This window comes from Mixophyes fleayi, chromosome 11 (genome assembly GCF_038048845.1).
Source record: "Mixophyes fleayi isolate aMixFle1 chromosome 11, aMixFle1.hap1, whole genome shotgun sequence".
Classification (NCBI taxonomy): Eukaryota; Metazoa; Chordata; class Amphibia; order Anura; family Limnodynastidae; genus Mixophyes; species Mixophyes fleayi.
Window position 1 is genome coordinate 26,239,869 of NC_134412.1, and position 23,654 is coordinate 26,263,522.

Sequence of the window (23,654 nt, forward strand, 5' to 3'; positions counted from 1 at the left end):
AGGAGGTGATGAGATCACCCAGGGAGGTAGTGTCTAGCGAAAAGAGTAGAAGTCCAATAACCGAGCCATGCGGAACTCCTACAGGGAGGGCAGAGGGGGGATGAACCAGAAATAGAAACATAGAAGGAGCAGTTGGCAAGATAGGAGGAGAACCAAGCGAGGACAGAGTCAGAGAGGCTGAGAGAAAGAAGGGTATGCAACAGGAGGGGGTGGTCAACAGTGTCGAAGGCCGTGGAAAGGTCCAGGAGGATGAGCAGGAAGAAGCGACCCTTAGATTTAGCTGATTTAGTAACTTTGACCAGGGCAGTTTCAGTAGAGAGGAGGGGGCGGACGCAGGATTGGAGAGGTTCAAGGAGGGAGTTGAGAGGTGTCTAGTGAGGCAGTTGCAGACGAGCCTCTTGAATAATTTAGAGGAAAAGGGGAGAAATGAGATGGGGCAGCAGTTAGCAAGTGAGGTGGGGGTCAAGATTGTTTTTTTGAGAATGGTAGAGATAAGGACATGTTTATAGGAAGAGGGGACGAAGCCAGTGGAAAGTGAGAGATTAAAGAGGTGAGAAAGATAGGAGCAGGCAGTAGGGGAAAGGGAGTGAAGGAGGTGAGAGGGGATGGGATCCAGATGGCAAGTAGAATGGGGAGAGGAAAGAATGAGGGAGTATGTATGTAGCACTTGACTTGATCTGACTTCAGGGTATTTTATTGGTGGGGGCCCACACAAGTTAGTTGTCCTGGGACCCCCAGAAACCTTATTCTGACCCTTTGTGCAAATCAGAGGGACAGTCTTTGTAAAAATGTAATTCCTTTGAGTTCATCTCTAGAATATATCAACAAGCATATTTAATGAGTTGTTGCAGCAAACAATGTACTAAAGATGTATAAAGAAAATAAACTGCAGTGTGGGATGGGCCACTAGGGCACTGCCCATGAGGATTTGTTTTATCTTATTTGTTTATCTATCATCTCTAAGGGATATTATTTATAACCAAAAGTGCAAGTAATGCACTAACCCTTATCAACCAATCAGACATTGGCTTTCAATATCAAACTAGATTGGTCAAAGCTAAGTGCTGATTTGTTGTTATGGGTAGCTACAAATCGGTGTTTTGGTACTTCATGAGTAAAATAATCTCCTTCGTAGTAAAGTGTTTTTCTGTTTGATCTATCTTTATTTTTTGAAAGGTTTTGTGCGTGTTATGGCAAGACTATATCTATATCTATTTATCTATTTATCTATGTATCTATATATCTATATATCCATCTATCTATCCACACACAACTTTATTTTACTTTGCAGCTTTATAGTGTGGCCACAGACAGTGAAATATTTTAATCAGTATTAGTCTTTAATCTTTTAAAACTATAAATGTAAATGACTATATTATTAGAGAAATATTAGGGAAAGCTCAATGATAGATTAGATAAATCAGTATTAAATGAGATAAATCAGTACTAAATATAGAAGCCATCACCAGATAAATTGGTAGTGCTTTCATCCTGTTACTTTTAATCCGCTTTATAAATAGTTTATTCAAGTGATAATTTTTTTTCACAGATTTTCAGGTTCTTTTTCTCAGCTATAATGTGGAAGTGAAAGATTTCACAGCTGTTAATGAGCCATTTTTAAACACTGAAACATAGCACAAAAAAAAGTTCACAGCTTTAAAACTTGTCATTCAGAAATGATCAGAGAACCATTTTGTTTCCTATAGTTACTGATTCACAAAATGGCTGCTGGAGCCTTTATATTTTGCTGCCTATATTAAGAAAAGGCTATTTACTATATTTCTGTAATTCATAATTTATACAAATTGTTTGCTGAAGAGTCCAACTGTAAACTATGGAGGGGGTGCCACTTCCACAGTGCCCAGTTGTTCTATAAGCATCAAACCATACACTGAATAAACATACTTCTCAATATCCCTGACTAGAAAATTGTGATAAATTAGGTCATGACTCTGAGCCGCATAGATTGTTCATTGGCAGGTAGATTATACTCCTTTTGACAACTGGAAAATTGGTTTATTAGGGGAATAATAAGAAATTATACATTTTCACCCAAAAAGGACACAGAGCTCCCAAATATGGTGTGACTTTGGACAGGATTATAAAACTACCATACTGTACTTCCCTGGTATAAACCCTTACATATACAAAATACATGAAATCACTGTTTCACCCCTCCCCCCCACCCCCCAAAGTGATCTATATACTTATAGGCAGGATCAAGGACCAGATTGCAAATTGGCTGTCTGATTAATTGACGGAAGTTTTCACTTGAAGCATAGCCAGTGTAATGCCATGTGGTCACCCAGAGCCAATCATTCCCCCATCTCCATCACTGGAGACTGGTAAGTCAGCTGAAAGTGAACCGAACGCAAGCCAGTAATGGTCAATGCTTGATGGCATTTACCAACATTACAGATAATTAACCAACTGTTGAAATTTTTTGTCACAAACACAGCAATATAATGGCAATTACTTGATATTGACTAGAATATGGAAGCATGTGTGACTTATTAATTATGCGACAGAAAGCTTCTGAGGATCACAGAGAGCATGTCTGACAGTCAGGGCCAGATTAACCATAGGGCTAACTGGGCTACAGCCCAGGGGCCTCGGGCATCCAGGGGGGCCCTTGAAAGTGCTCAGCAGCAGTATTGATCGGTCGTGGGCGGGGGCGCCCCCGGCACGATCAATGCTGCTGAGCACTTTCATTGCAGTCCTTCCCCGGCACGCTGTAGTCTCCTTACTGAGATCTCGTGAGTCTCACTCTCTCGAGATCTCCTCAGTATAGAGCGTACAGCGCGCCAAGGAAGGACTGCAATGCCAAGAGGAGGTAAGTGTCTTGGGAGTGGCTTGGCTCACCGGGGGGGGGGGGGGGGGGGCGGCTCGGATCACGGGGGGGGGCCCTCACGGGGGAATGGAGGCCCCCTTAGCCCAGGGGCCTCCATTCCCTTAATCCGGCCCTGCTGACAGTACATAGAATGCTCACCCTCCTATATACTCAAAAGATGGCTCCTATAATTGAACTTTATGCAGACAGAAGCTGATAAAGAAATGACACAGCTCTATACGAACAGTATAAAAAAACAAACGCATAAAAGACAACGGCGCTGTGGTGATAAAAGTGAACAATAGTGCACAAAATGCAAAATAATTAACATATACAGCAGACTGCTTCACGTCTTAAGTCAACTATTTGCAGATGAATAACCTAGGAAATGAGAAAACAAATGAAGCGCCAACCTCCTGCAGATGACCGATGATGTAAACTTTCCGGCCACGAAAGTAGTCTCTACATCAAGCAGAGGAGGAAAAGAGGTGCCTGGCATCATCGGGTCATCTGCAGCAGTTTCTGTGGTTTTAGATATGCTGTTCACATAGGCAAACCGAGGGGGGTTTCCTAGTGCCTGGAAACCCCCCTCCAAGCCTGGGGCACTGTATAATTGAGGTGGCTGGATCCCGCTTCACACGGCTCTGCTTGAAACGGGAGAGCTGCGAGACACCTAACAGTAGTGCCTGTAGCATTGCCCATGTATATTATGGGGATAGGAAAGAGTTGGAGAGCAGCCAAGCACTATCTAATATTATAGCCACGCCCCTATGCATGCTGGCCACGCCCACTGGTGGCGTGGTGTGGAAATCCCCCTCTACAAATCCTGCGTTTGCCCCTGGTTCATATGTTTGCTCTATGTACGGGCATTTTATTGTCTTTTATTTGTTAAATATTCTACTTTTGTGATGTTCCTGGTTATTTTCATTTGCTATGCTGGGTTTGATTATACTGCACTATGGTATTCCATTTGTCTTGAGTTTGCAGTATTCTTTTGGATTGTATCATTGCTGCATATAAATCGATGTGGAGGAGCCCCATCTCTTTAACAGATAAGCCTCAGATTCATATATTTTTTTGGTATGCAGCCATTAACCCACTTATTTTCATTTCACTTTTTGATTGTGAATCATTCTACACTATGTTTGTTTTCTCAGTATATGTAGATGTTGTCTTTTTTCAAAAGTTGGTTTAATGAGTAAATAACCATATAACTTGTTTTTGAATTTCCCATATCACAGAAAAATAAATCATATATTTTATCAGTCCTCACTCAATTGTCAATATCCTTTATGGAAGTTGGAAACGATATACAGTATTAAATGCTTCCATGGTTTGCAAACAAATGCAAACTTTGACATGTTTATTTACAAATATAATCTAATATTATTCAGAAGTTCCATCCCTATAATATTAGGTTGTGTTTGTTTCTTTATTTTACAGCAGATAAGTTTGACTGGTATTTCTTGATCATTGCAGGATATTGGAAAAACGACAGACAAATGGGGAAACCATCGAGCTGACGGAGGAAGGGAGGGCTGTGACCGTAACTGAGAAACGCCAGCCCGTAGTAGATTGTACGTGCTTTGGATTGCCCCGACGTTACATCATTGCTATCATGAGTGGACTGGGGTTCTGTATCTCTTTTGGCATCAGATGCAACCTGGGTGTGGCCATAGTCAGTATGGTGAACAACAACACGGTGTACAGAGGGAATAAGCTGGTTATGGAGGTAAGAAAGTTCACGGTAGCAGGTATGCCATGAGTACTTTAAAATATACTACTATGGAAATTATGAGTAAGATTCCAGGGAGATGGAATGTTGGGAGAATGATACGATTTTTTATTTGAATGGTTGGAATTTTCACGGCAGGGACAGACTGATAGGAAAGCAATGACTTAGCTGTTGTGTGTCTTCAGCTAAAGGAAATCAAACAGGAGACACCTCAGTACCAGCTGTCAGTAGGGGAGACTCAAAAACATTCCTGTGGAGAGTCATTTGCTGTAGAGATCTTCTAGAGACTGTCATTTGTGAGTAAAGTTGGTCTAAAACCAAAGTCTAAAGCTGGGTACACACTGAAGAATTTTTCCGACCTACGTGCTATCTCAAACAATTATACCTACGACTGAAGGTCCGATCAGTCTGGCGATTCATGCATACACACTGACACGATTTACCTTCAGATCTGTGCTCTTCATCTGGTCCTTTGTCTGGTCCTCTAGTCCGGAGGATGACAGCACAATATTCATTCATTCATTACTGTCACATTGTCACACTGATTAAAACCACCTTGTTATAGCTATCCACATGTCCTAACGAATTTCGTTAGCTTCTGTGACTCTGAAATGAAATATTCTGTCTCAGAACGAACAAATGAATTATTCCTTCTACAGCACTCTATACATTTATTCACTCTGACATTCAGTGCTAACATCAGCTGAAAAGAGCCCGACTCTGTAAACTCTATGGAGATCGTCAGCATAAGTGCATACACGATCATGATCATTAGTTGATTGATCGGAAAATATTGAACGGTACGACCAACCAAATGAGGCGATAATCGTCTATTTGGGCAGACTTTCGACCATTGTGTCACTACACACACTGACCCAACTTTCGAACGAGCGGCCGTATGTCGGCTGGTTGAGCCAATTATTGCACAAAAATCCTGTAGTGTGTGCCCAGCTTAAGACCTTAATGTAATCTCCATTAATTGTGAATCAGCTACACTGATTGCTTTGTAAATGGAGACTGCAGTCTAAGCAGAATTTAGCTAATCTTACATGTACTGGACTAAGAAATAAGCCATTAGACCACTGCATCTTCACAAAGGAAAAGTGTGTTATATTTTGAAGGATTGTCTATCTACATATTATTGCTAAAGATTTATATCCTAGTAAATATTATGCACTAATCTTTTATAGTTCCTACAGATGCAGTTGCGCAGTACTTCAGTAAAATAAAGGGACTTTAAATGTCCTATATGTGCCTCCTGCAGTGCAAATGCCACTTGTGCATACTTTCTTTAGCTCCCTTCCGGGAGCCAGCCAGTGGAGGGGGGCGTGAGGGGGGAGGGACGGCCAAAATCGGGGCATTTTGGCCACGCCCCCTGTGACGTCATGACACAATTTGACAGTGGGGGGGGGGGCCAAACGCAGCGATTCACTGGGAATCGCGGCTTTTGGGATCTAATTCTGCCCATAAAAAGACTTGGGGTATATTTACTAAACTGCACGCTGGAAAAAGTGGAGATGTTGCCTATAGCAACCAATCAGATTCTAGCTGTCATTTTGTAGAATGCACTAAATAAATGAAAGCTAGAATCTGATTGGTTGCTATAGGCAACATCTCCACTTTTCCAAACCTGCAGTTTAGTAAATCTAGCCCTTGGGGTATGTTTATCAAAGGGCAAAGAGCCCTTTTGGTGGTGAAAACGGGTGTTCTCACGATCAAAAGTGCCTTTGTCTGATTAATTAATGAGGTTACCATAACCCAACACTAAACGTTCTGAGCAGCTGAAAATGGAGTAAGCAGTCTGTATCCAGCACCAGAAACGCTGAAGGTAATGAAGACACCGAAGACAAGAGATAAGCAGAATTTTCTAAATTAAATATTCACCTCATTCCGCATTTGCCCATGAATTTTGACCTTAGGTCTTCCCGTTTCTACCCCACCAATGGCACACAGCAGAATAATTTGACCATTATCATCTCAGATCTGATCTTCAGACAATTAATTCAGCATATTGTATATTTACAAATACAAAAGCAGAACCCGAAGTTTGGAGCACCAGAAACTCCAAGTGAGCTAAGCAGCCTATCCTGTTATAAAATTTGATTTGTGCTAAATTTTGCCACAATTTCTTTTATCTCTTCTGTAAAAGCTGACCAATCAGAGAGGCTGTAAAGGGAGTAGGTAGTCACATGATCCGTGTGCTACCTGGCATTGACATCACAATGTGAAGGCACATATCTAAGGAGGTGTTTTGTGTCCCGTTAGAATGCTTCCGACTTGGAGGTCATAGCACAGAGAATTGATATTGATAGGCAAGCTGTACAAACGAAAACAGTAAAAATTGAAAACAAGTAAACATGACATAAACAAATTATACAATATGCCCTAAAATGCATAATTTTCCAGGACATGTTTGCTCTGTGAGATGTCATTCTACTCAGTAGTTCCTTCAGAGAAACAAACTGACCTCTGGTATTCCGTTAGGTCTGTCAGTTTGCACGGATTCGTTTATAGGTCTACTCTCTTCTACAGTGAAACAGTCATAACCTAATCTGTGGAGCTAAATGATGGACACTTCATTGGAAAGATTTTTAACATGTGACCACAATAACTGTCCTATAAGGAGATTATGGTAGACTTTAACAGCTGTAATTTGTGCATAAGTTTGCACTTTTCTATTTTGCGCTGTAATTTAATAATTATAAATCAAATCACTTCAATGCTTATATTTTTGGATATTTATATGCTACTACTTATGATTAGTAATGTGTTTTCCTTTGGTTTTTTTGCTTGCAGTAAAACCCAATATCCCCAATGAAAATTGGGACAAATTAGACAACTCCACAGCACACACTCATGCTCTGTCAGACAATTTCACAATCTGCTTAGGTGAATTTTCAAATCTGCTGGCACACACCTAAATTGTAGAGGTAAAGTGAGATTTTCCTGTGATTGTTATGGGTTATGCTGTAGTGATGAGCAGGTTGTCAATGAACAGGGCACCAGCTGCTTCAGACTTGAATGCTTTGATGAATATTTGGTGTCCAATTTATTAAACTGTGAAAAACCTAAACTTCGTAGAATAAGACTTAGGGGTATATTTACTAAACTGTGGGTTTGAAAATGTGGAGATGTTCCCTATAGCAACCAATCAGATTCTAGCTGTCATTTTATAGAATGCACTAAATAAATGATAACTAGACACTGATCTCCACTTTTTCAAACCTGCAGTTTAGTAAATATACCTCTTAGGCTCTTTTCCCACGTCGCTAAATTTATCAAAGGGTTATCGCTGGAGAAATCATAGGTTTCTCCTGCATTAACCTAGTTTCTGTATATATAACAAGTGGTGAAAAACTCCATACTGTGCCCTTTCACAATCACACTGTACCCGTCACCATCACACTGTGCAACTTCATCATCACACTGTGCCCCTTCACCATCACACTGTGCCCCTTTATCATCACACTGTGCCCATCACCATCACACTGTGCCCATTTACCATCACACTGAACCCCTTCATCACACTGAACCCCTTCATCACACTGAACCCCTTTATCATCACACTGTGCCCGTCACCATCACACTGTGCAACTTCATCATCACACTGTGCCCCTTCACCATCACACTGTGCCCATTTACCATCACACTGTGCCCCTTCATCATCACACTGTGCCCCTTCATCATCACACTGTGCCCCTTCACCATCACACTGTGCCCATTTACCGTCACACTGTGCCCATTTACCATCACACTGAACCCCTTCATCACACTGAACCCCTTCATCATCACACTGTGCCCCTTCACCATCACACTGTGCCCCTTTATCATCACACTGTGCCCATCACCATCACACTGTGCCCCTTCACCATCACACTGTGCCCCTTTATCATCACACTGTGCCCATCACCATCACACTGTGCCCCTTCATCATCACACTGTGCCCCTTCATCATCACACTGAACCCCTTCATCATCACACTGAACCCCTTCATCATCACACTGTGCCCCTTCACCATCACACTGTGCCCCTTTATCATCACACTGTGCCCGTCACCATCACACTGTGCAACTTCATCATAACACTGTGCCCCTTCACAATCACACTGTGCGCCTACATAAGTCTCCCTTTTACTACACTGCCCCTTTCATCCCAGTGCTGCCCCTCCATTTATTTACTTACCTTTTACTTGCCAACAAGGACATACACCAGCATATAAGTCGAACCAACCCTTCTGAGCTGCACTGCACATAGCTTCATCACAACGTACAACAGAGGTACGACACTCAACTTCTTAAGGGCCAGGAACAGTTTATAATCGTCTATGCACACACAAACGTTTTATCTTATTTTTCCCTCTTCATTATCTTCTTCTGCTGCTTGGCAGAGGGATGTCGGATTACGATGTATAAGCGGGTTACTTATTTAGGACTTAGTCACGCTCAAGGCAGCGACTAAAAACAGCTATTTAATGGTAAATGAAGACCTGCATGGGGATGAATGAGTTTATACGCCAGGCTTGTATGCTCACTATTGCACTTACCTTTAGGGGTTAAGTTTTAGGGGATGTTTGAAATGGCCAATGAGATCTCGAGGGGTGAGGTTAAACAAGCCTTGATAAGTCAGCAAGTCTCCCGTCAGGATTTCCCTCCCTCCGTTTCCCTTTTGCCGCGTAGGTTGCTAACCCTGTTTTCTCTCTTAATTCAGACAAGGGACAGTTGGCGGGAAAACAGTGCGGACAGCGGTTAATACATGGTGCTAGAGTCTCTCTGATGCCATAAAGAAGCGCTGGGGATTCTGGGCCAGTTGGCCATCCCCATGTTCCGTTGGTATTGGCTGGTAGCTGTCACTGCATCTGCTTTCAATGCCACCTTTTATATAACTACAACTGTGATCTTAGTGCACCAAAATTCAAACATTGGTCCATGTCATTATTTCAGACAATAATTAAGTTTAGATAACTTAAAGTAAATAGGAAGGTGGTGTAGGGTGAGGGTATCAGCCGCTTGATGTCGAAGACAATCCTTGACCAATGCATATGCCTATTATGTTTTCATGTGAAATTTAAAATGGTTAAAAACAGTGGTCAAAGTGGGGGTGTATACAGTCGTATGCCATACCGCCACTTCTCCTACTGCCCTGATTGTAACACTATCAAATTCCATTAACTTACATTTGTATTACATTTCTCATACCGCCATTTTTAAATGTCCACTTCGACCACTGGTTAAAAATATCACATCTAATGTTATTATAACTCTATTTGCAGCAAGCACAATTTTCCTGGGATCCTGAAACAGTTGGCATGATACACGGCTCGTTCTTTTGGGGATATATCGTAACGCAGATACCGGGAGGATACATTTCACAAAAATTTGCAGCCAACAGGTATGAGAACACACACTATTCGTTGTCTATTTTATTTTGTTTTTGTGTGTACTTATGTGATAAAATGAAAAACGCCCGCCACATAAAAAAAAAAATATCTAATCCTTACCTGTGAAAAATAGAAGCTTCCATTAACCAGGCAGCAAAGGTATTAAGGCAAATGTATAACTATATTATTATATTATCTATTCTCAGATATTTGCAATAATATTTGCAGAGTACTGAAATAGTTGTTCTTGATCAGGCAGCAAGATTTGAACAGAGAATGTTGTGTTCAAAGCGAGGTGGAGTAATGCTGTTTACACAGGAATCTCCTATTTAATCGGAATGTTTATAATGATAGTAGACAATGCAGAGGTGTGCCAGCCCCCTACGTCATGCATGATGTTTAATCTGCTCTCCTCAAGTTCCTTTCTTCTACATGCAATGGCCACAGGAATATGGATATGTGGGGGTATATTTACTAAACTGCAGGTTTGAAAAAGTGGAGATGTTGCCTATAGCAACCAATCAGATTCTAGCTCTCATTTATTTAGTACATTCTACAAAATGACAGGTAGAATCTGATTGGTTGCTATAGGCAACATCTCCACTTTTTAAAACCTGCAGTTTAGTAAATATACCCCTTGGATATAGGGGTATATGACCTAATGACCTAATTATTGTTCCACTGCTCTTAATGAGACCTAAGCAACGATTAAAAAGCAAGTCCCAGTAAACAAAATCAATTGGCTTCAAAAAGTGCCTTGAAATGTCCACTATAGTGATCAGGGAATGGCTGGCAAATATTAGCCTGGGGGGCAAGACTCGGGTAAGCAGCCTGTTAGGAACATTTTAAAGGAAAATAAAGCAGCTAGCCCAGTGACCCAGCCCAAGGTAGCCCACTATGGGTCCGGCCCAGGGAAGCCCCCCTGCCCCTCAGCTCACCCAGCCCCTGAGAGTGATGATTACTGTATTTATACTTGCCTACTCTCCCGGAATTCCTGGGAGGCTCCCAAATTTCATGGAGTCCCGGAAGAGTAGGCAAAGCTCCCGCATTTGCCGAAATTCACGGCAGGGAATGGAGGGGGCAGGGCTTAAGCACATCGTTAAGCTCCGCCCCCTCCATTCAATGCCGTGAAATTTCGGCTTTTTATAGTGGGGGCGTGGCTATGGTGACGCGGCCCTCCTCCTACCCCATGTCACATGATTTGGGGGTCTTTAAAAGTTGGCATGTATGCTGTAATTATCCACACACTCCTGAACAATGACAGCAGTATCGCTTTCTAAAAGTAAATGTTTATGACAACCAGTGTCTGAACCAAGAGTTACATAATGCATGTTGAATAGACTCAACAGTTACATAATGCATTTTGTATAAACTCAATTTATACAACTGTTAGAAATAGAATGCACGGATGTAGCTTTTCCTGAGCACAGTACAATTAGGGAGTGAGTAGCAGACCACATACAAAAACAGGGACACAAATGCTGCTTGAAGATACATCTTTATTTAACAAGCACCATTAATGTACAAAGTGCTGGAGAGAACAATGCTTCGTCTCCACCTACCATCCATTCTCTACACATGAATCAGGAAGATGAGAACATGCACTTTTATTAGTGAGAAATCCAGGGACAATGAGAAAATGTCATGCTGTTACCGACACCTTTAAACATTGAACAGCGCTAACCGGTATCATAAAGCCTATGACAGAACTGCTGTGCCAGCTAATAAGGCTTTGTGCAAAGGTGAAAGTTTCTCTGGCTGTGAATGTGAAATCCTTCCTTTTTGTACTATAAACATTCTTTTATATTTAACACCTTGTGCGATAGACATTTTGTACACGTGTTCTAAATTAGACATCGTTTCTTTACAGCATATTTAAGCCACACAATGCTATGTACATGTTTGTCGATGTATATTATGGTAAAATACGCAATGCATTTTGTTCTTGACACAAATAAAACAGTCTACAAAATAGCTTTATTCCACAAAACACATAAAGCACCACCCCACTAGGTTAAATCACAAAATACAGTACTGTATACAGTATTAAAAATTACATATAGCTCTGCTACAAAATATATCCAATATATCATCTGCATTTCTACACACTTTACTTGGTGGTAACGAGTGACCACTATCTATTGGAATATTTTTAATATTTGATATGCTTATAGATAGAAAATATGAAAGCGCTAACCAACGACATTTCGAGGGTAAGGTAATAATATTTGTGTCAATATGGCCACACAATTCATTTAAGCAATACAAAGTGAGGTGTGTATAGGATTAATAAAGTGTATTATTTTACTTATTCCATTTTCCACTTCCATATTATTTTATTTTATTTCTTACTCACACACACTCCTGATCCAGGAAATATAGAACAATATCAAAAATGCTCTTCATCCCTCCTTAAATTAACTTTAATGTGAAACTAGGGATCCAATTAACCCCTTATAGATTTATACTGATCTTTGGCGGTGACATTTGTATACAACGGTTTGGCAGACACATGAATCGATTGCAAAATTAGCTAGTTTGTACTTAATTTTTTCAATAATTCATTTCATATATAACTAGATAATCAAGTGATTGCATTTTTTCTACCCCCCCGAGGTGTCGTTGGTTTGCGCTTGCATATTTATCTGTTTATCCATGTTTTAGGGTGGCTGGACTCTCTCTCTCTCTCTCTCTCTCTTGTTAAGCAGTTCCCAAGACACGTTACTCAAATCACAAAGATCCAGTTGAGTGCAGGTACCATTGTGTATCTTCATGATATCTTTATGCTTATTTAAATATATATAGCATTGATGCTTCAGATAAAATAATCTTTGCTTAGCTGGGTGGTGCATCTCTATCCTGCAAATAGCTTGTGTGATTGGCTAGAAAGTCTCCAAGGGATAAAATGCAGTGTACAGGCTGTGGATTGGCTGGTTGGTTCAAACAATGTTCCCAGCAAGCGTACCTAACATGCACAACTTAGCAGATTACAGGTTTATTCTATATCAGATCTCATTAGCACAGTGTCATGGAATGTGAGTGTAAGACTGACCAGTACATGTAAGCCTGGGCACAGTGTGGGTGCAGCAACCAGAGCATGCCCTCCAGGCTGCTTAACTATGAGACTGACTCAAGACTGAGCAGGTACAGAAGCTGCACTGAGTGCCTTCATCTCTGCACAGAGAGTATCCGCAGCATATCACAGTGCCATGACCAACTGCCACCTGACTGGTGGACAATTTAAAATCAGGCTGCACTAGGGATGCACTGTTGTGTTGTCCCAGTTGCTTCTTTTACCCTACACAGTAGAAGTGACTGACACTGCAGCAGAGTCTCTGCATATGATAACATGATGGTACAGCTCCCAGTCACCGATAGCTTGGGACCCCTCTGCTGTGGTGACATCATCACCTCACGGAACACTCTCAGCCTATCAGTGTCTGAGAGCTGCAGCATCAGTTTATCAACTACAGCTCACCTTCTCACAGCTACTGCTATATAAGGTAAGAGAAAGGAAATGAGATGGAGGGATGAATATCAGAGGTGGAGGGGTTATGAAGGGGAGCGATGAACAACATGGTGGAGGGGTGATGACAGGGTTGACAAATAACAGGGTTTATATACTGTATAAGATGGTTGCATCCGGCTATTAAAAGTAACAAATCCCTATATCAGTTTGTTTTAAACCCTAGTGACTGCTGTTGTGACAACCTTTGCAGTAGGTGCTGAAATCAGCTTTATTCAAAACCCAGGAACTCAGAGTTATACTTCTGGAGTTTGCAGTTCCCCAATCGCTTTATCCTGCTTCTCTCATCATTCACTGAGTTCTCTCTCAGGACAGACTCTAGCTTCACACTTGTCCTTATGAACATACACTGATATCCGAACCTCATGTTGGGGACGTGTGTCTATTGCTTCTGCAGAAAGGAAAATACTTTTGAAATTGGGGCAAGACTGAGGCACAGTGGTTAGCATTGCTGCCTCACATCACTGGGGTCATGTGCTTGATTCTGACCATGGCCGTATCTGTGTAGAATTCGTATGTTCTCCTTGTGTTTGCGTGGGTTTCCTCTGGGTACTCCTCCCACAGTCCAAAAACATACTGGGTGTGAGTGATAGGGAATGGCTGTATATATTCTCTGTACAGCGCTGTGTAATATGATAAGCACAAAATTCCTGACTGTCAGGATCATGGGACAGTGCCCTAGTATTGTCCCTGGACTACATAAATCGGGACAAGTAGGGATATATGATACTTCCCCTTCCTCTCCTCTCTAGCAGCTTATTATTGTAGAAGGCATTGAGGAGGGGGCTGCAGAAAGGAGACAGACAAGCAGAATGACCTGGTGGCTAATTAAAGTTGACATCCACATGATGTGTCAACTTGACATTTCTTGCCCAGGAGGAAAGGGAGTTCAAATCCAGTGGTGACAGTGGAGCTCTAAATTGGAGTAAGGTAATCCTGCGCTATGTCCTTTGCCACAACATCAAAATCATATATATGTCACAACATGTCCTATGCAATCTCTGAACAAGAGATACAGAACACAATAGAATGAGAATAATTATAAGCGTGAACTCCTTCAATGTTCATGCGCTTCTAATAACTCTGTGACGGAAAATGCATGATGCCATATCTTTATTTACACCCCACTATCTACTGTGCAGTTAAGAGGTTATAGTGTCATAGCACAAACACAAGTCATAATATAGACACAAATATGTACAACGTTATGTCATTTGTTCACAACATAGACAGTGGCATATGCAGGATTTCTAGAGAAGGGTTTCCAATTACTGGAATGACCTCCCTCATTCCATCCGTCTCTCTCCTACTCTGTGCTCCTTCAAACGTGCACTGAAAACTCACCTCTTCCTCAAAGCCTACCAACCATCTACTTAACCCCCTCATCTGCTCCGCTCGTTCTCCCTTCTCTCCCCCTTGCCTCAACTGGCTCCCCTTGTGCATGTTCTGTTCACCCTCCCTTAGGATGTAAGCTCACATGAGCAGGGCCCTCTTCCCTCCTGTCTCCTTACCTGTTCTTCTGCTCCGTGCTTATTGCATCATCCTGCCTGGAGTTTCTGAAGTATTGGTACTTTTTGTTTATTGTTCTGTACTGTTTCACCCTGTATAGTCTACTGTTTGTACTGTGTACGGCACCGCGGAAATCTTGTGGCGCCTAACAAATAAATAATAATAATAATACTTAATTTTGAAAAATAAAAACACAAAAAAACACAATAAGCCTACAACAGATTTTGCTGTAGTCAAATGGAGGGTGAGTCACAAAGCACTGCTTATTCACATAGTGCAAAATATCTAATAAACTAATCAATATCAAAGATTGAGACTAGCAGTATGTTTTAAATTATTTTCTGTGGCCTTCTATTGATTATTTATTTTGCATGTTAAATGTCATTTACTTTTCTCAACAATTATTATTATTTTCTCAGAATGACTGTTTGCAATTCCAAATAATTTTCTTAACATATATTTTATTCTTTTACTGTACATTGCATTCTATAATAAAGGAAGACTAGCTTGTATGTGTGATACCACTGTGTGATGCTACTATTTATATAGTGTGTTACAATTTGAGTACAATGATTCATTCTGATTAACCTTCAGTACAAATAGTTACACATGTTCTGTATTTATGATATACTTTATAGGTTATCTAGCAATTGATATATCTTGTGGGCCTGATTCATTAAGGAAAGCAAGGCAAAAATGGAGTAAATTGTCTCCTGGACAAACCATGTTACAATGCAAGGGGTGCAAATTAGTTTATTATTTTGCACATAAGTTAAATACTGACTGTTTCTTCATCTAGCACACAAATACTTGATAGCTTTATTTTTACACTGAAATTTAAAGTTGATCTAGAACAGTGTTGGCTAACCTGTGACACTCCAGGTGTTGTGACACTCCAGGTGTTGTGAAACTGCAAGTCCCAGCATACCCTTCCAGCAATAAGCTGCTATATATTGGCAAAGGATGCTGGGAGTTGCAGTTTCACAACACCTGGAGTGTCACAGGTTAGCCAACACTGATCTAGAACATGCCCTACCCCAACTATAAATCTGTCCCCACATTTTATATTTACCTCACCCTCCAATGTAACATGGTTTTGCCAAGTTGCAAAGTTACTCATTTTTTTTGCTATACTTTCTTTAATGGATCAGACCGTGTGTTTAAGACTGTGTCCATGGATGTCCTGATGCCGGATTGCAGCTTATCACCACATCTCTCACCTGTTCTGAGCTGAAGGTGAACAGGACCAGCTATGTTTAGCATTGCTCCGCCCCTAATGCTGACACACCCAAGGCGGAACTGTCCACGCCCCCACAGAATTCCAGGACAACAAGCTGTGCTCATAACCTTACATGGCTGAGTGAGGCAATGGGGGGCAGCGGGAGAGTATAAGGGAGCGCAGTACATCGTTCTAAATGCTAGCTGGTTGAACCGATCATTTAATTCAGGCATTCATGGTGGTATATGGGCAACAAGAACCCCCCTAAATGTCCACCTGAGACAAGTGGATAAGTAAAAAGATCTGAGTGATTTGAAGTTGTGAAAGATGCCCTCTTCTTATTTATAAGTTGTCTATCATTGACTATCAGAGGTGCTATGTTATTTATTATAAGGTCTCATGCTCTGTGATTTTTCTTTTCTTATTATGGTAAAACTATTCTATATATGTATATATTTATACAGGTGTATATATATATGTATATATATATATATATATTATATATAAAAAATACAAGGTTTTATATTTGTTCTTTCCTCTGTATATAGTCATGTGTTTTAGGTCTGTCTGCATCGCTCACTTATCAAGCCCCCAAAGTTAGCATGGAGCCTAGGGGCCTTTAGCTAGGCCACTGTTTCATAAATGGGTTACAGTTTGCTAAAACTAGATTAAAAATATGAGCATTCTAAATAGCTTTCATTTTTTGGAGCTGCCAGTTCAGTAAAGAACCATTTGGAGTTAGCTTGGTGGAAGCATTTTGTCTTAGAACGAGGTTTATGAATCCTCAAATAGATTATTTCATTGAAAAAGTTAAACCTTACATACAATTAAAGGTCACTGGTTCCGTCTGTTGCCATTTTCAAGCCAAAACACACATGACTCAAACTTATTTATAGACACAGCTAATGACAGATCAAACTAGTCATTTCAATTAAGAAGTTTATGAGATAATCTAAAGATTAAACCCGTACCTGCCAACAATCCAAGTTGAACAGTGTGGATCTGATGAGAGTGGGATCATCCTAAATGGGTGAGGATTGGGTGGATTTCAGTGTGGTCGGGGGGAGGTCTAATTTGTCCTGATTTTCCAATTGGTGATGGAGGAAGGTATATGAATAGTGTTGATTAAAAGGTGAGTTGACAATGCTGAGAAAAATCTTTGTTGCCGCTGTTTGAGCACTGATGTGAGAGAACATAGATAGAATGCTAGATCATAGAAGCATAGACCAGGACATTTTGGAATTACCTTGTGGAAATAATGTGTAAGGAATCTGATGTATTGACTCAGATTCCCAGATTGATGAAATGATAAGCAAATGTTCAGTGTATCAAGAACATGAGGGGCCTGATTCATTAAGGATCTTAACTTGAGAAACTTCTTATTTCAGTCTCTGGACAAAACCATGTTACAATGCAAGGGGTGCAAATTAGTATTTTGTTCTGCACATAAGTTAAATACTGCCTGTTTTTTCATGTAGCACACAAATATCAATTTTAAATTTCAGTGTACAAATAAGCTATCAAGTATTTGTGTGCTACATGAAAAAAACAGTCAGTATTTAACTTACGTGCAAAACAAAATACTAATTTGCACCCCTTGCATTGTAACATGGTTTTGTCCAGGAGACTGAAATAAGAAGTTTCTCAAGTTAAGATCCTTAATGAATCAGGCCCGAGAGGGCAAACCTAAAGGAACCAATGACCTACAGGGACCCATCTCAAAGTGTATCCATAACACCTAATTGTTCAGTATTTCTTTGGACGTTTCCAATAATCAGATGAAATAGCGCGTGTGATCATAAAATAAGAGTGTGGCTGGACATAATGGGTAGAGTCATGGCGATTCACAGGTATGGCCACAATAGTCACAATTTTTCCATAGGAAATTCCGAGAAGATGTCCCACACTTTGTGGAACTAACACTATCACTGCTGCTATCATTCAGCTTCTGACATAAGAAGGATCAGAGATCAAGGGATTAGATGCAGAGAGAGGCCAAGAGTCAGTGCAGACAGCACAGGCGAGTCTAAGGTCAGCTTCAAAAATCTGTTGCTTAGGTATAACACTGAGTACTGAGCAAACTTTTGAACCCTGTTCCTGGTGACAGCGGCAGTTGGACACTACAGATAAAAGAACATAGGCAAGACAAGGAATGGAAAGATGTCTGGTATCGGGCTTTGAGGGATTCTGGCAAAGTGATGGTATGTGGCTGAATGTCTTCTTTATGTAGCTGCAGTGGACTGTTACAAACAGTAGGTTTAAAATGTTCAGCTGTAGAACACCATAGCCATGTAGGTAGGTCTCCCATGTGTTCTGGTTTTTCAAGGAAGTTCTCTTTATTCCCATTAAAAATCATTAACTTCCAATGCTAGACTTCCCATAATTCAGACTTCTGAAGCATGCAAATTAGTATGATACGGCAAAGGACTTTAGGAAAATTATTATCAGACCATGAACCGCAATATCTTCTGTAGGACTTGTTAATTTTTCAAGGAATGGTGTTTTAAGCATATACCGCACATTGTCCGCCATTATCAAAAAATGTTTGCAACTAGGCAGCACCTGTAAAGATTTTTAAATGAAACTACTTTTTATCTATCTGTATGAAAAAGTAGTCAATAAAAATGTGCATATACTCTCATCAGTACCATAATATATTATATATGTCTCTTGGTCAATTCTCACATCTACTGAACTTTCCATATTTCATTTGTACTTTTGCTCAGCCTCACATTTATTCCCTGAACAGTGAACATACTGAAATTGCTTTGGTCATTTTATTCACTTGTTGTCTAGTGGTTTTTTATAGTCTTTGTGGCATCCTTAATCATTTTCCCAACCTTAGCGGTGACCGTCAACATGCTGTGCTACAAAACAGACCATCAGCTATTATGATTATCAGGCAAGGAACAAAATTACACCTACGTCTATTCATCTCAAAGAGAAAGTAATCGCTGTTTTAAATCTGTGTTTTTACATAGTAGGACATAATTAAGAATAATCTATTTCTCACCAAGTCCTACATTTTCATAAATTTAATCTCATAAAATATAACAGATTTTATTTTGTCATTTATGTAATCACCCCAAAATAAGTCAACATGAAGAAGACATGTATAGAAAAGTAAGTATACTCCATGACTAAGTAACTTGTAGGGCCACTTTTAGCAGCAATAACTTGACGTACATTCTCTGAGTTTATCAGTCTCTTACATCGTACTTAAATTTTGTCCCACTTGTTCTTATAACACTGCTTCAGTTCATTGATGTTGATTAGACATTTGTTTATTTGACTCTCTTTAATACCTGCCACCGCATCTCAGTGGGCTTGAGATCTGGATTTTGGCTTGGCCATTTAAAAACCTTGATTCTTTTTTTCATCCATCCAGTTTAGATTTTATGGTGAACTTAGGATGATTGTCCTGTTTCATGATACAAATTTCTGCCAAACTTCAGTTGTTGGACAGATTTCCTCACATTTCCTTCTAGAGTGCCCTGGTACAAAGAAGAGTTCCTAGTGGATTCTTCGCTTTATCCAGCTCCTTTGGCTGTAAAGAAGCTCCATTAAAACATTACTCCTCTGCCACTATTCTTGACCGTTGGTATGATTTTCTTGTGGTGATTGGTTTTCACCAAACATGGGGCCTGATTCATTAAGGATCTTAACTTGAGAAACTTCTTATTTCAGTCTCCTGGATAAAACCATGTTGCAATGCAAGGGGTGTAAATTAGTTTTCTGTTTTGCACATAAGTTAAATACTGACTGTTTTTTCATGTAGCACACAAATATCAACTTTAAATTTCAGTGTACAAATAAGCTATCAAGTATTTGTGTGCTACATGAAAAAACAGTCAGTATTTAACGTATGTGCAAAACAGAATACTAATTTGCTCCCCTTGCATTGTAACATGGTTTTGTCCAGGAGACTGAAATAAGAAGTTTCTCAAGTTAAGATCCTTAATGAATCAGGCCCATGGTGTTGTACATTAATACCAAACAAGTGGACTTTGGTCTTGTATGTCCAGGGTGGTGTTTTAAACATATATTTATTTTTATATATATATATATATATATATATATATATATATATATATATATATATATATATATTATTACATTTAGACACAACTCTACAAACCTAAGCTAAACTGCAATGTTCTTTTTGTAGAGAAGTGTTTCTCTTGCTACCCTTCTGTATAAGCCATACTTGTTCAGTCTAATTCCGATGGTAGAGTAATGAACTTTAACATTTTCCATGTAGACAGAGGTCTGTAGATCCCTGTATGTAGTTTTTGGGTTCTTTTCGATATCTCAGGGCATCAAACAGTCTGGTATTTGGTGAATTTGCTGGGAATTCCTCGGCTGGAAGATTGCAAGCAATAAAGGTGTACTTACTTTCCTATACATGACTTCTCTATGTTGGTTTTTTTTTTTTTTTTTAATAAACAATGACAAAGTAAAATAAGTTATGGATTATTGGTCATATGAGATTGGATTTATCAATTTTTATGACTTAGTAAAGATAAGATGATTATGGTATTGCTCAGTGGTTGAAGTGGAAATGTAGAAGTGGCGGTATATGAAATGTAGAAGTGACGGTATAGGAAATGTAAGAGAATGAATTTTAATAGTTTTACAATAAAGGCAGTAGTAAAAGTGGCGGTATGGCATAACACCGTATACACCCCTACTTCCACCATTGGTATTGTTACTAATGATGAGCTGACCTGGGCAAATGAAGGGGATATTCCACATCACTGTAAAATGATGTGGCAGAAAATATGCTTAAATAAGATGACTTTTGTTTTGCAGGAATGTAACGATCTATCAGGGATGGATATTGCACATTTTTAAAACGTGTTCCTGTTTTTGCATGACATGCTTGGCTTTTTGCCCTGAAATTTCCATCACTTTGGAAATGAGAAATAAATGCTTTCAATTATTTCCCAGAAGCCTTCTCGGTAGTAATAAGTAAAATAAGGTAGAATGCTCATAGAATTGTACATGTAAACCAAGGGCAAATGTGACAGTAAGCCATGATTAGTGGTGATACTTTCACCCACATGAGTTCCACTCAACAGATTTGAAGGACTATGAACTCTCTCACTAGCGTCATGTACCTGTCTACTCTACCCATAAAAAGATGCAAAATTATATAGACGCATACATAATTTTTACAGCATGAACATGCACAAGTGTTTGCTGTAGGAATTATCCCTTAATTACTTTTTTGCAAGGAATATACTTGACTTTAGTGAGTGTGGCATGTGCCGTTCTGAATATCTCAATTTCCGGCAATGTATGGGGACTTTTACACACACACACACATATATTTCTGAATGCTATTAGTAACTATTTATTATATGCAAGGTAACTTGTATTTTGGGGCTAGTGGTCCACTGACCTTTGCTGCTACTGATAAATTAAACTTTTTTTTGTATCTTTCCATTTCTATTATTATTATTATTATTTATTTATAAGGCGCCACAAGGTTTCCGTAGCGCCGAACACAGTACAAACAATGGACAGTACAGGGAATAACAGTACAGAACAATAAACAACTAGTACCAAAACTTCAGAGGCTCCAGGCAAAGCAGATGTAATGGAGTAGGAGCAGAAGAGAAGGTAGAGAGACAGGAGGGAGAAGGGCACTGCTCATAAGAGCTTACATCCTGAAGGGAGGGGAAACAGACAGCCGGCACAAAGGGAGTCAGAGGGGGGGGGAGCAAGCGTGCACCCCAACAGAGGAGGAGCAAGGGGATGGGAGCGAGCATGGAGAGAGGGTTAGGTGGAAGACTGGTAGGCTTTAAGGAAGATATGGGTTTTGAGTGCCCGTTTGAAGGAGCACAAGTTAGGGGACAAATGGATGGAGCATGGGAGGTCATTCCAGTGGAGGGGGAAAGATTTTTTTTTTATTTGTAAAAAAATCCAATCCAAATACAAGATGTAACATGTTAACAGGCAGGTGTGCAAAGGCACACAATTCTATAGTAACCTAGGATAAACCAGGACCGTCTTTCCGACTGGGCACGATGGGCAGGTGCCCAGGGGGCCCAAGGCGGCCGCGGGACTCCTGTAAAAAAAAACAACACTTTTTTTTTTAAAACAAAAATTGCCATTTGCGGTCACCTGATCGATCAGGTCAGGTGACGATCCGGCTCCCTCCCCGGTCCCCTCTTCCGTGCTGTGCTCGCAGTGAATGTCGGACGTGATGATCATCACACCCGACATTCACTGCGAGCACAGCACGGAGGACTAAAGAAAGAAGAAGAGAAGGGAATCGGGCGATTGAAAGGTAGGTTAAGGGGGCCCATAATAAAAAAAAGTTATATATATATATATATATATATATATATATAGGGGCCCCGGTGCACTGCTTTGCCCAGGGGCCCGTGATGTTGTTAAGATGGCCATGGGATAAACAACAAGCATTCAATAACATACACATGATGAAGTTAACCAGTGAAATATGTTACTATATTATATAGTTAAGCATTTCAAACTTTATACAAGGCTTATTTAGCAGCATGCTAAAGATTTCATGAAAGGTGCTCTATTCTATCTAGTTTATCTTTTGTTACATCAGCATTAGCATCTGATTGTAAATAAGCCAATAGACACAGGATACAGCTAGAAAGCATATTCAGGCATCCTAAGTGTCTAAATACACAGGATTAATGATAAGACATTTTTATAAATGTTTTATCCCTTTTGGCACCTTACACAGAACTTGGTTCCTAAATCACAGAGTGCCTGAGTCATTAAGGAGAGCAAAGCATAAGAAAGGAGTGACTTTGCACCTTGGCAAAACCATGTTGTATTGGAGGGGGAGGTAAATTTAAAATGAGGGGACAGATTTATAGTTGGCATAGGACATGTCCTAGATCAACTTTAAATTTCAGTGTTAAATAAAGCTATCAAGTATTTGTGTACTAGATGAAAAAGCTGCCAGTATTTAACTTATGTGCAAAATAATAAACTAATTTGCACCCTTTGCATTGTAACATGGTTTGTCCGGAAGCAAACTTACTCCTTTTTTTTGCTTTACTCTCCTTACTGACTCAGGCCCAGAGTTACAAGGTGACCTGTTTACCTTAGACAATGCAGAGCATCATTTTTCTACACTATTGTTCACTGCTAGTGCTCTGTCGCTTCATAACCAAAATGACAGCTGTTGTAAGGGTGCAAAGGATTGCTCTGGATAATTTGCACATCTGGGCGTTTACTATGCATAATATAATGACCCCAACGCTGAAGTGAAAAATAAAGATGGTGATTTATATGTTGGACCCTGTAAAAAGAATGGAGATTCTTATTAATAGCAGATTGAGGCTAGGTGAGTCATTTCATTAAAATCTATCGGTGCAAACACATGACACTGGGTCTTGCTGCAAGCCTCTGGCAGCAAAGTGTTTTTGACACATTTCCTAATCAAAAAGACTGAGCTGAAGTCGACTT

At 40.0% G+C, this 23,654-nt stretch overlaps 1 protein-coding gene across 1 annotated transcript in view; it reads left to right on the forward strand.

Moving 5' to 3' along the window:
* The window catches only part of SLC17A7 (solute carrier family 17 member 7), a 90,573-nt gene that overhangs the window by 25,736 nt on the left and 41,183 nt on the right, over positions 1–23,654 (forward strand). The window contains exons 2-3 of the mRNA XM_075191261.1: positions 4,310–4,562; positions 9,835–9,953. Of these exons, the coding sequence (XP_075047362.1) occupies positions 4,310–4,562; positions 9,835–9,953 (372 nt within the window). The remainder of the gene's footprint in view (positions 1–4,309; positions 4,563–9,834; positions 9,954–23,654) is intronic.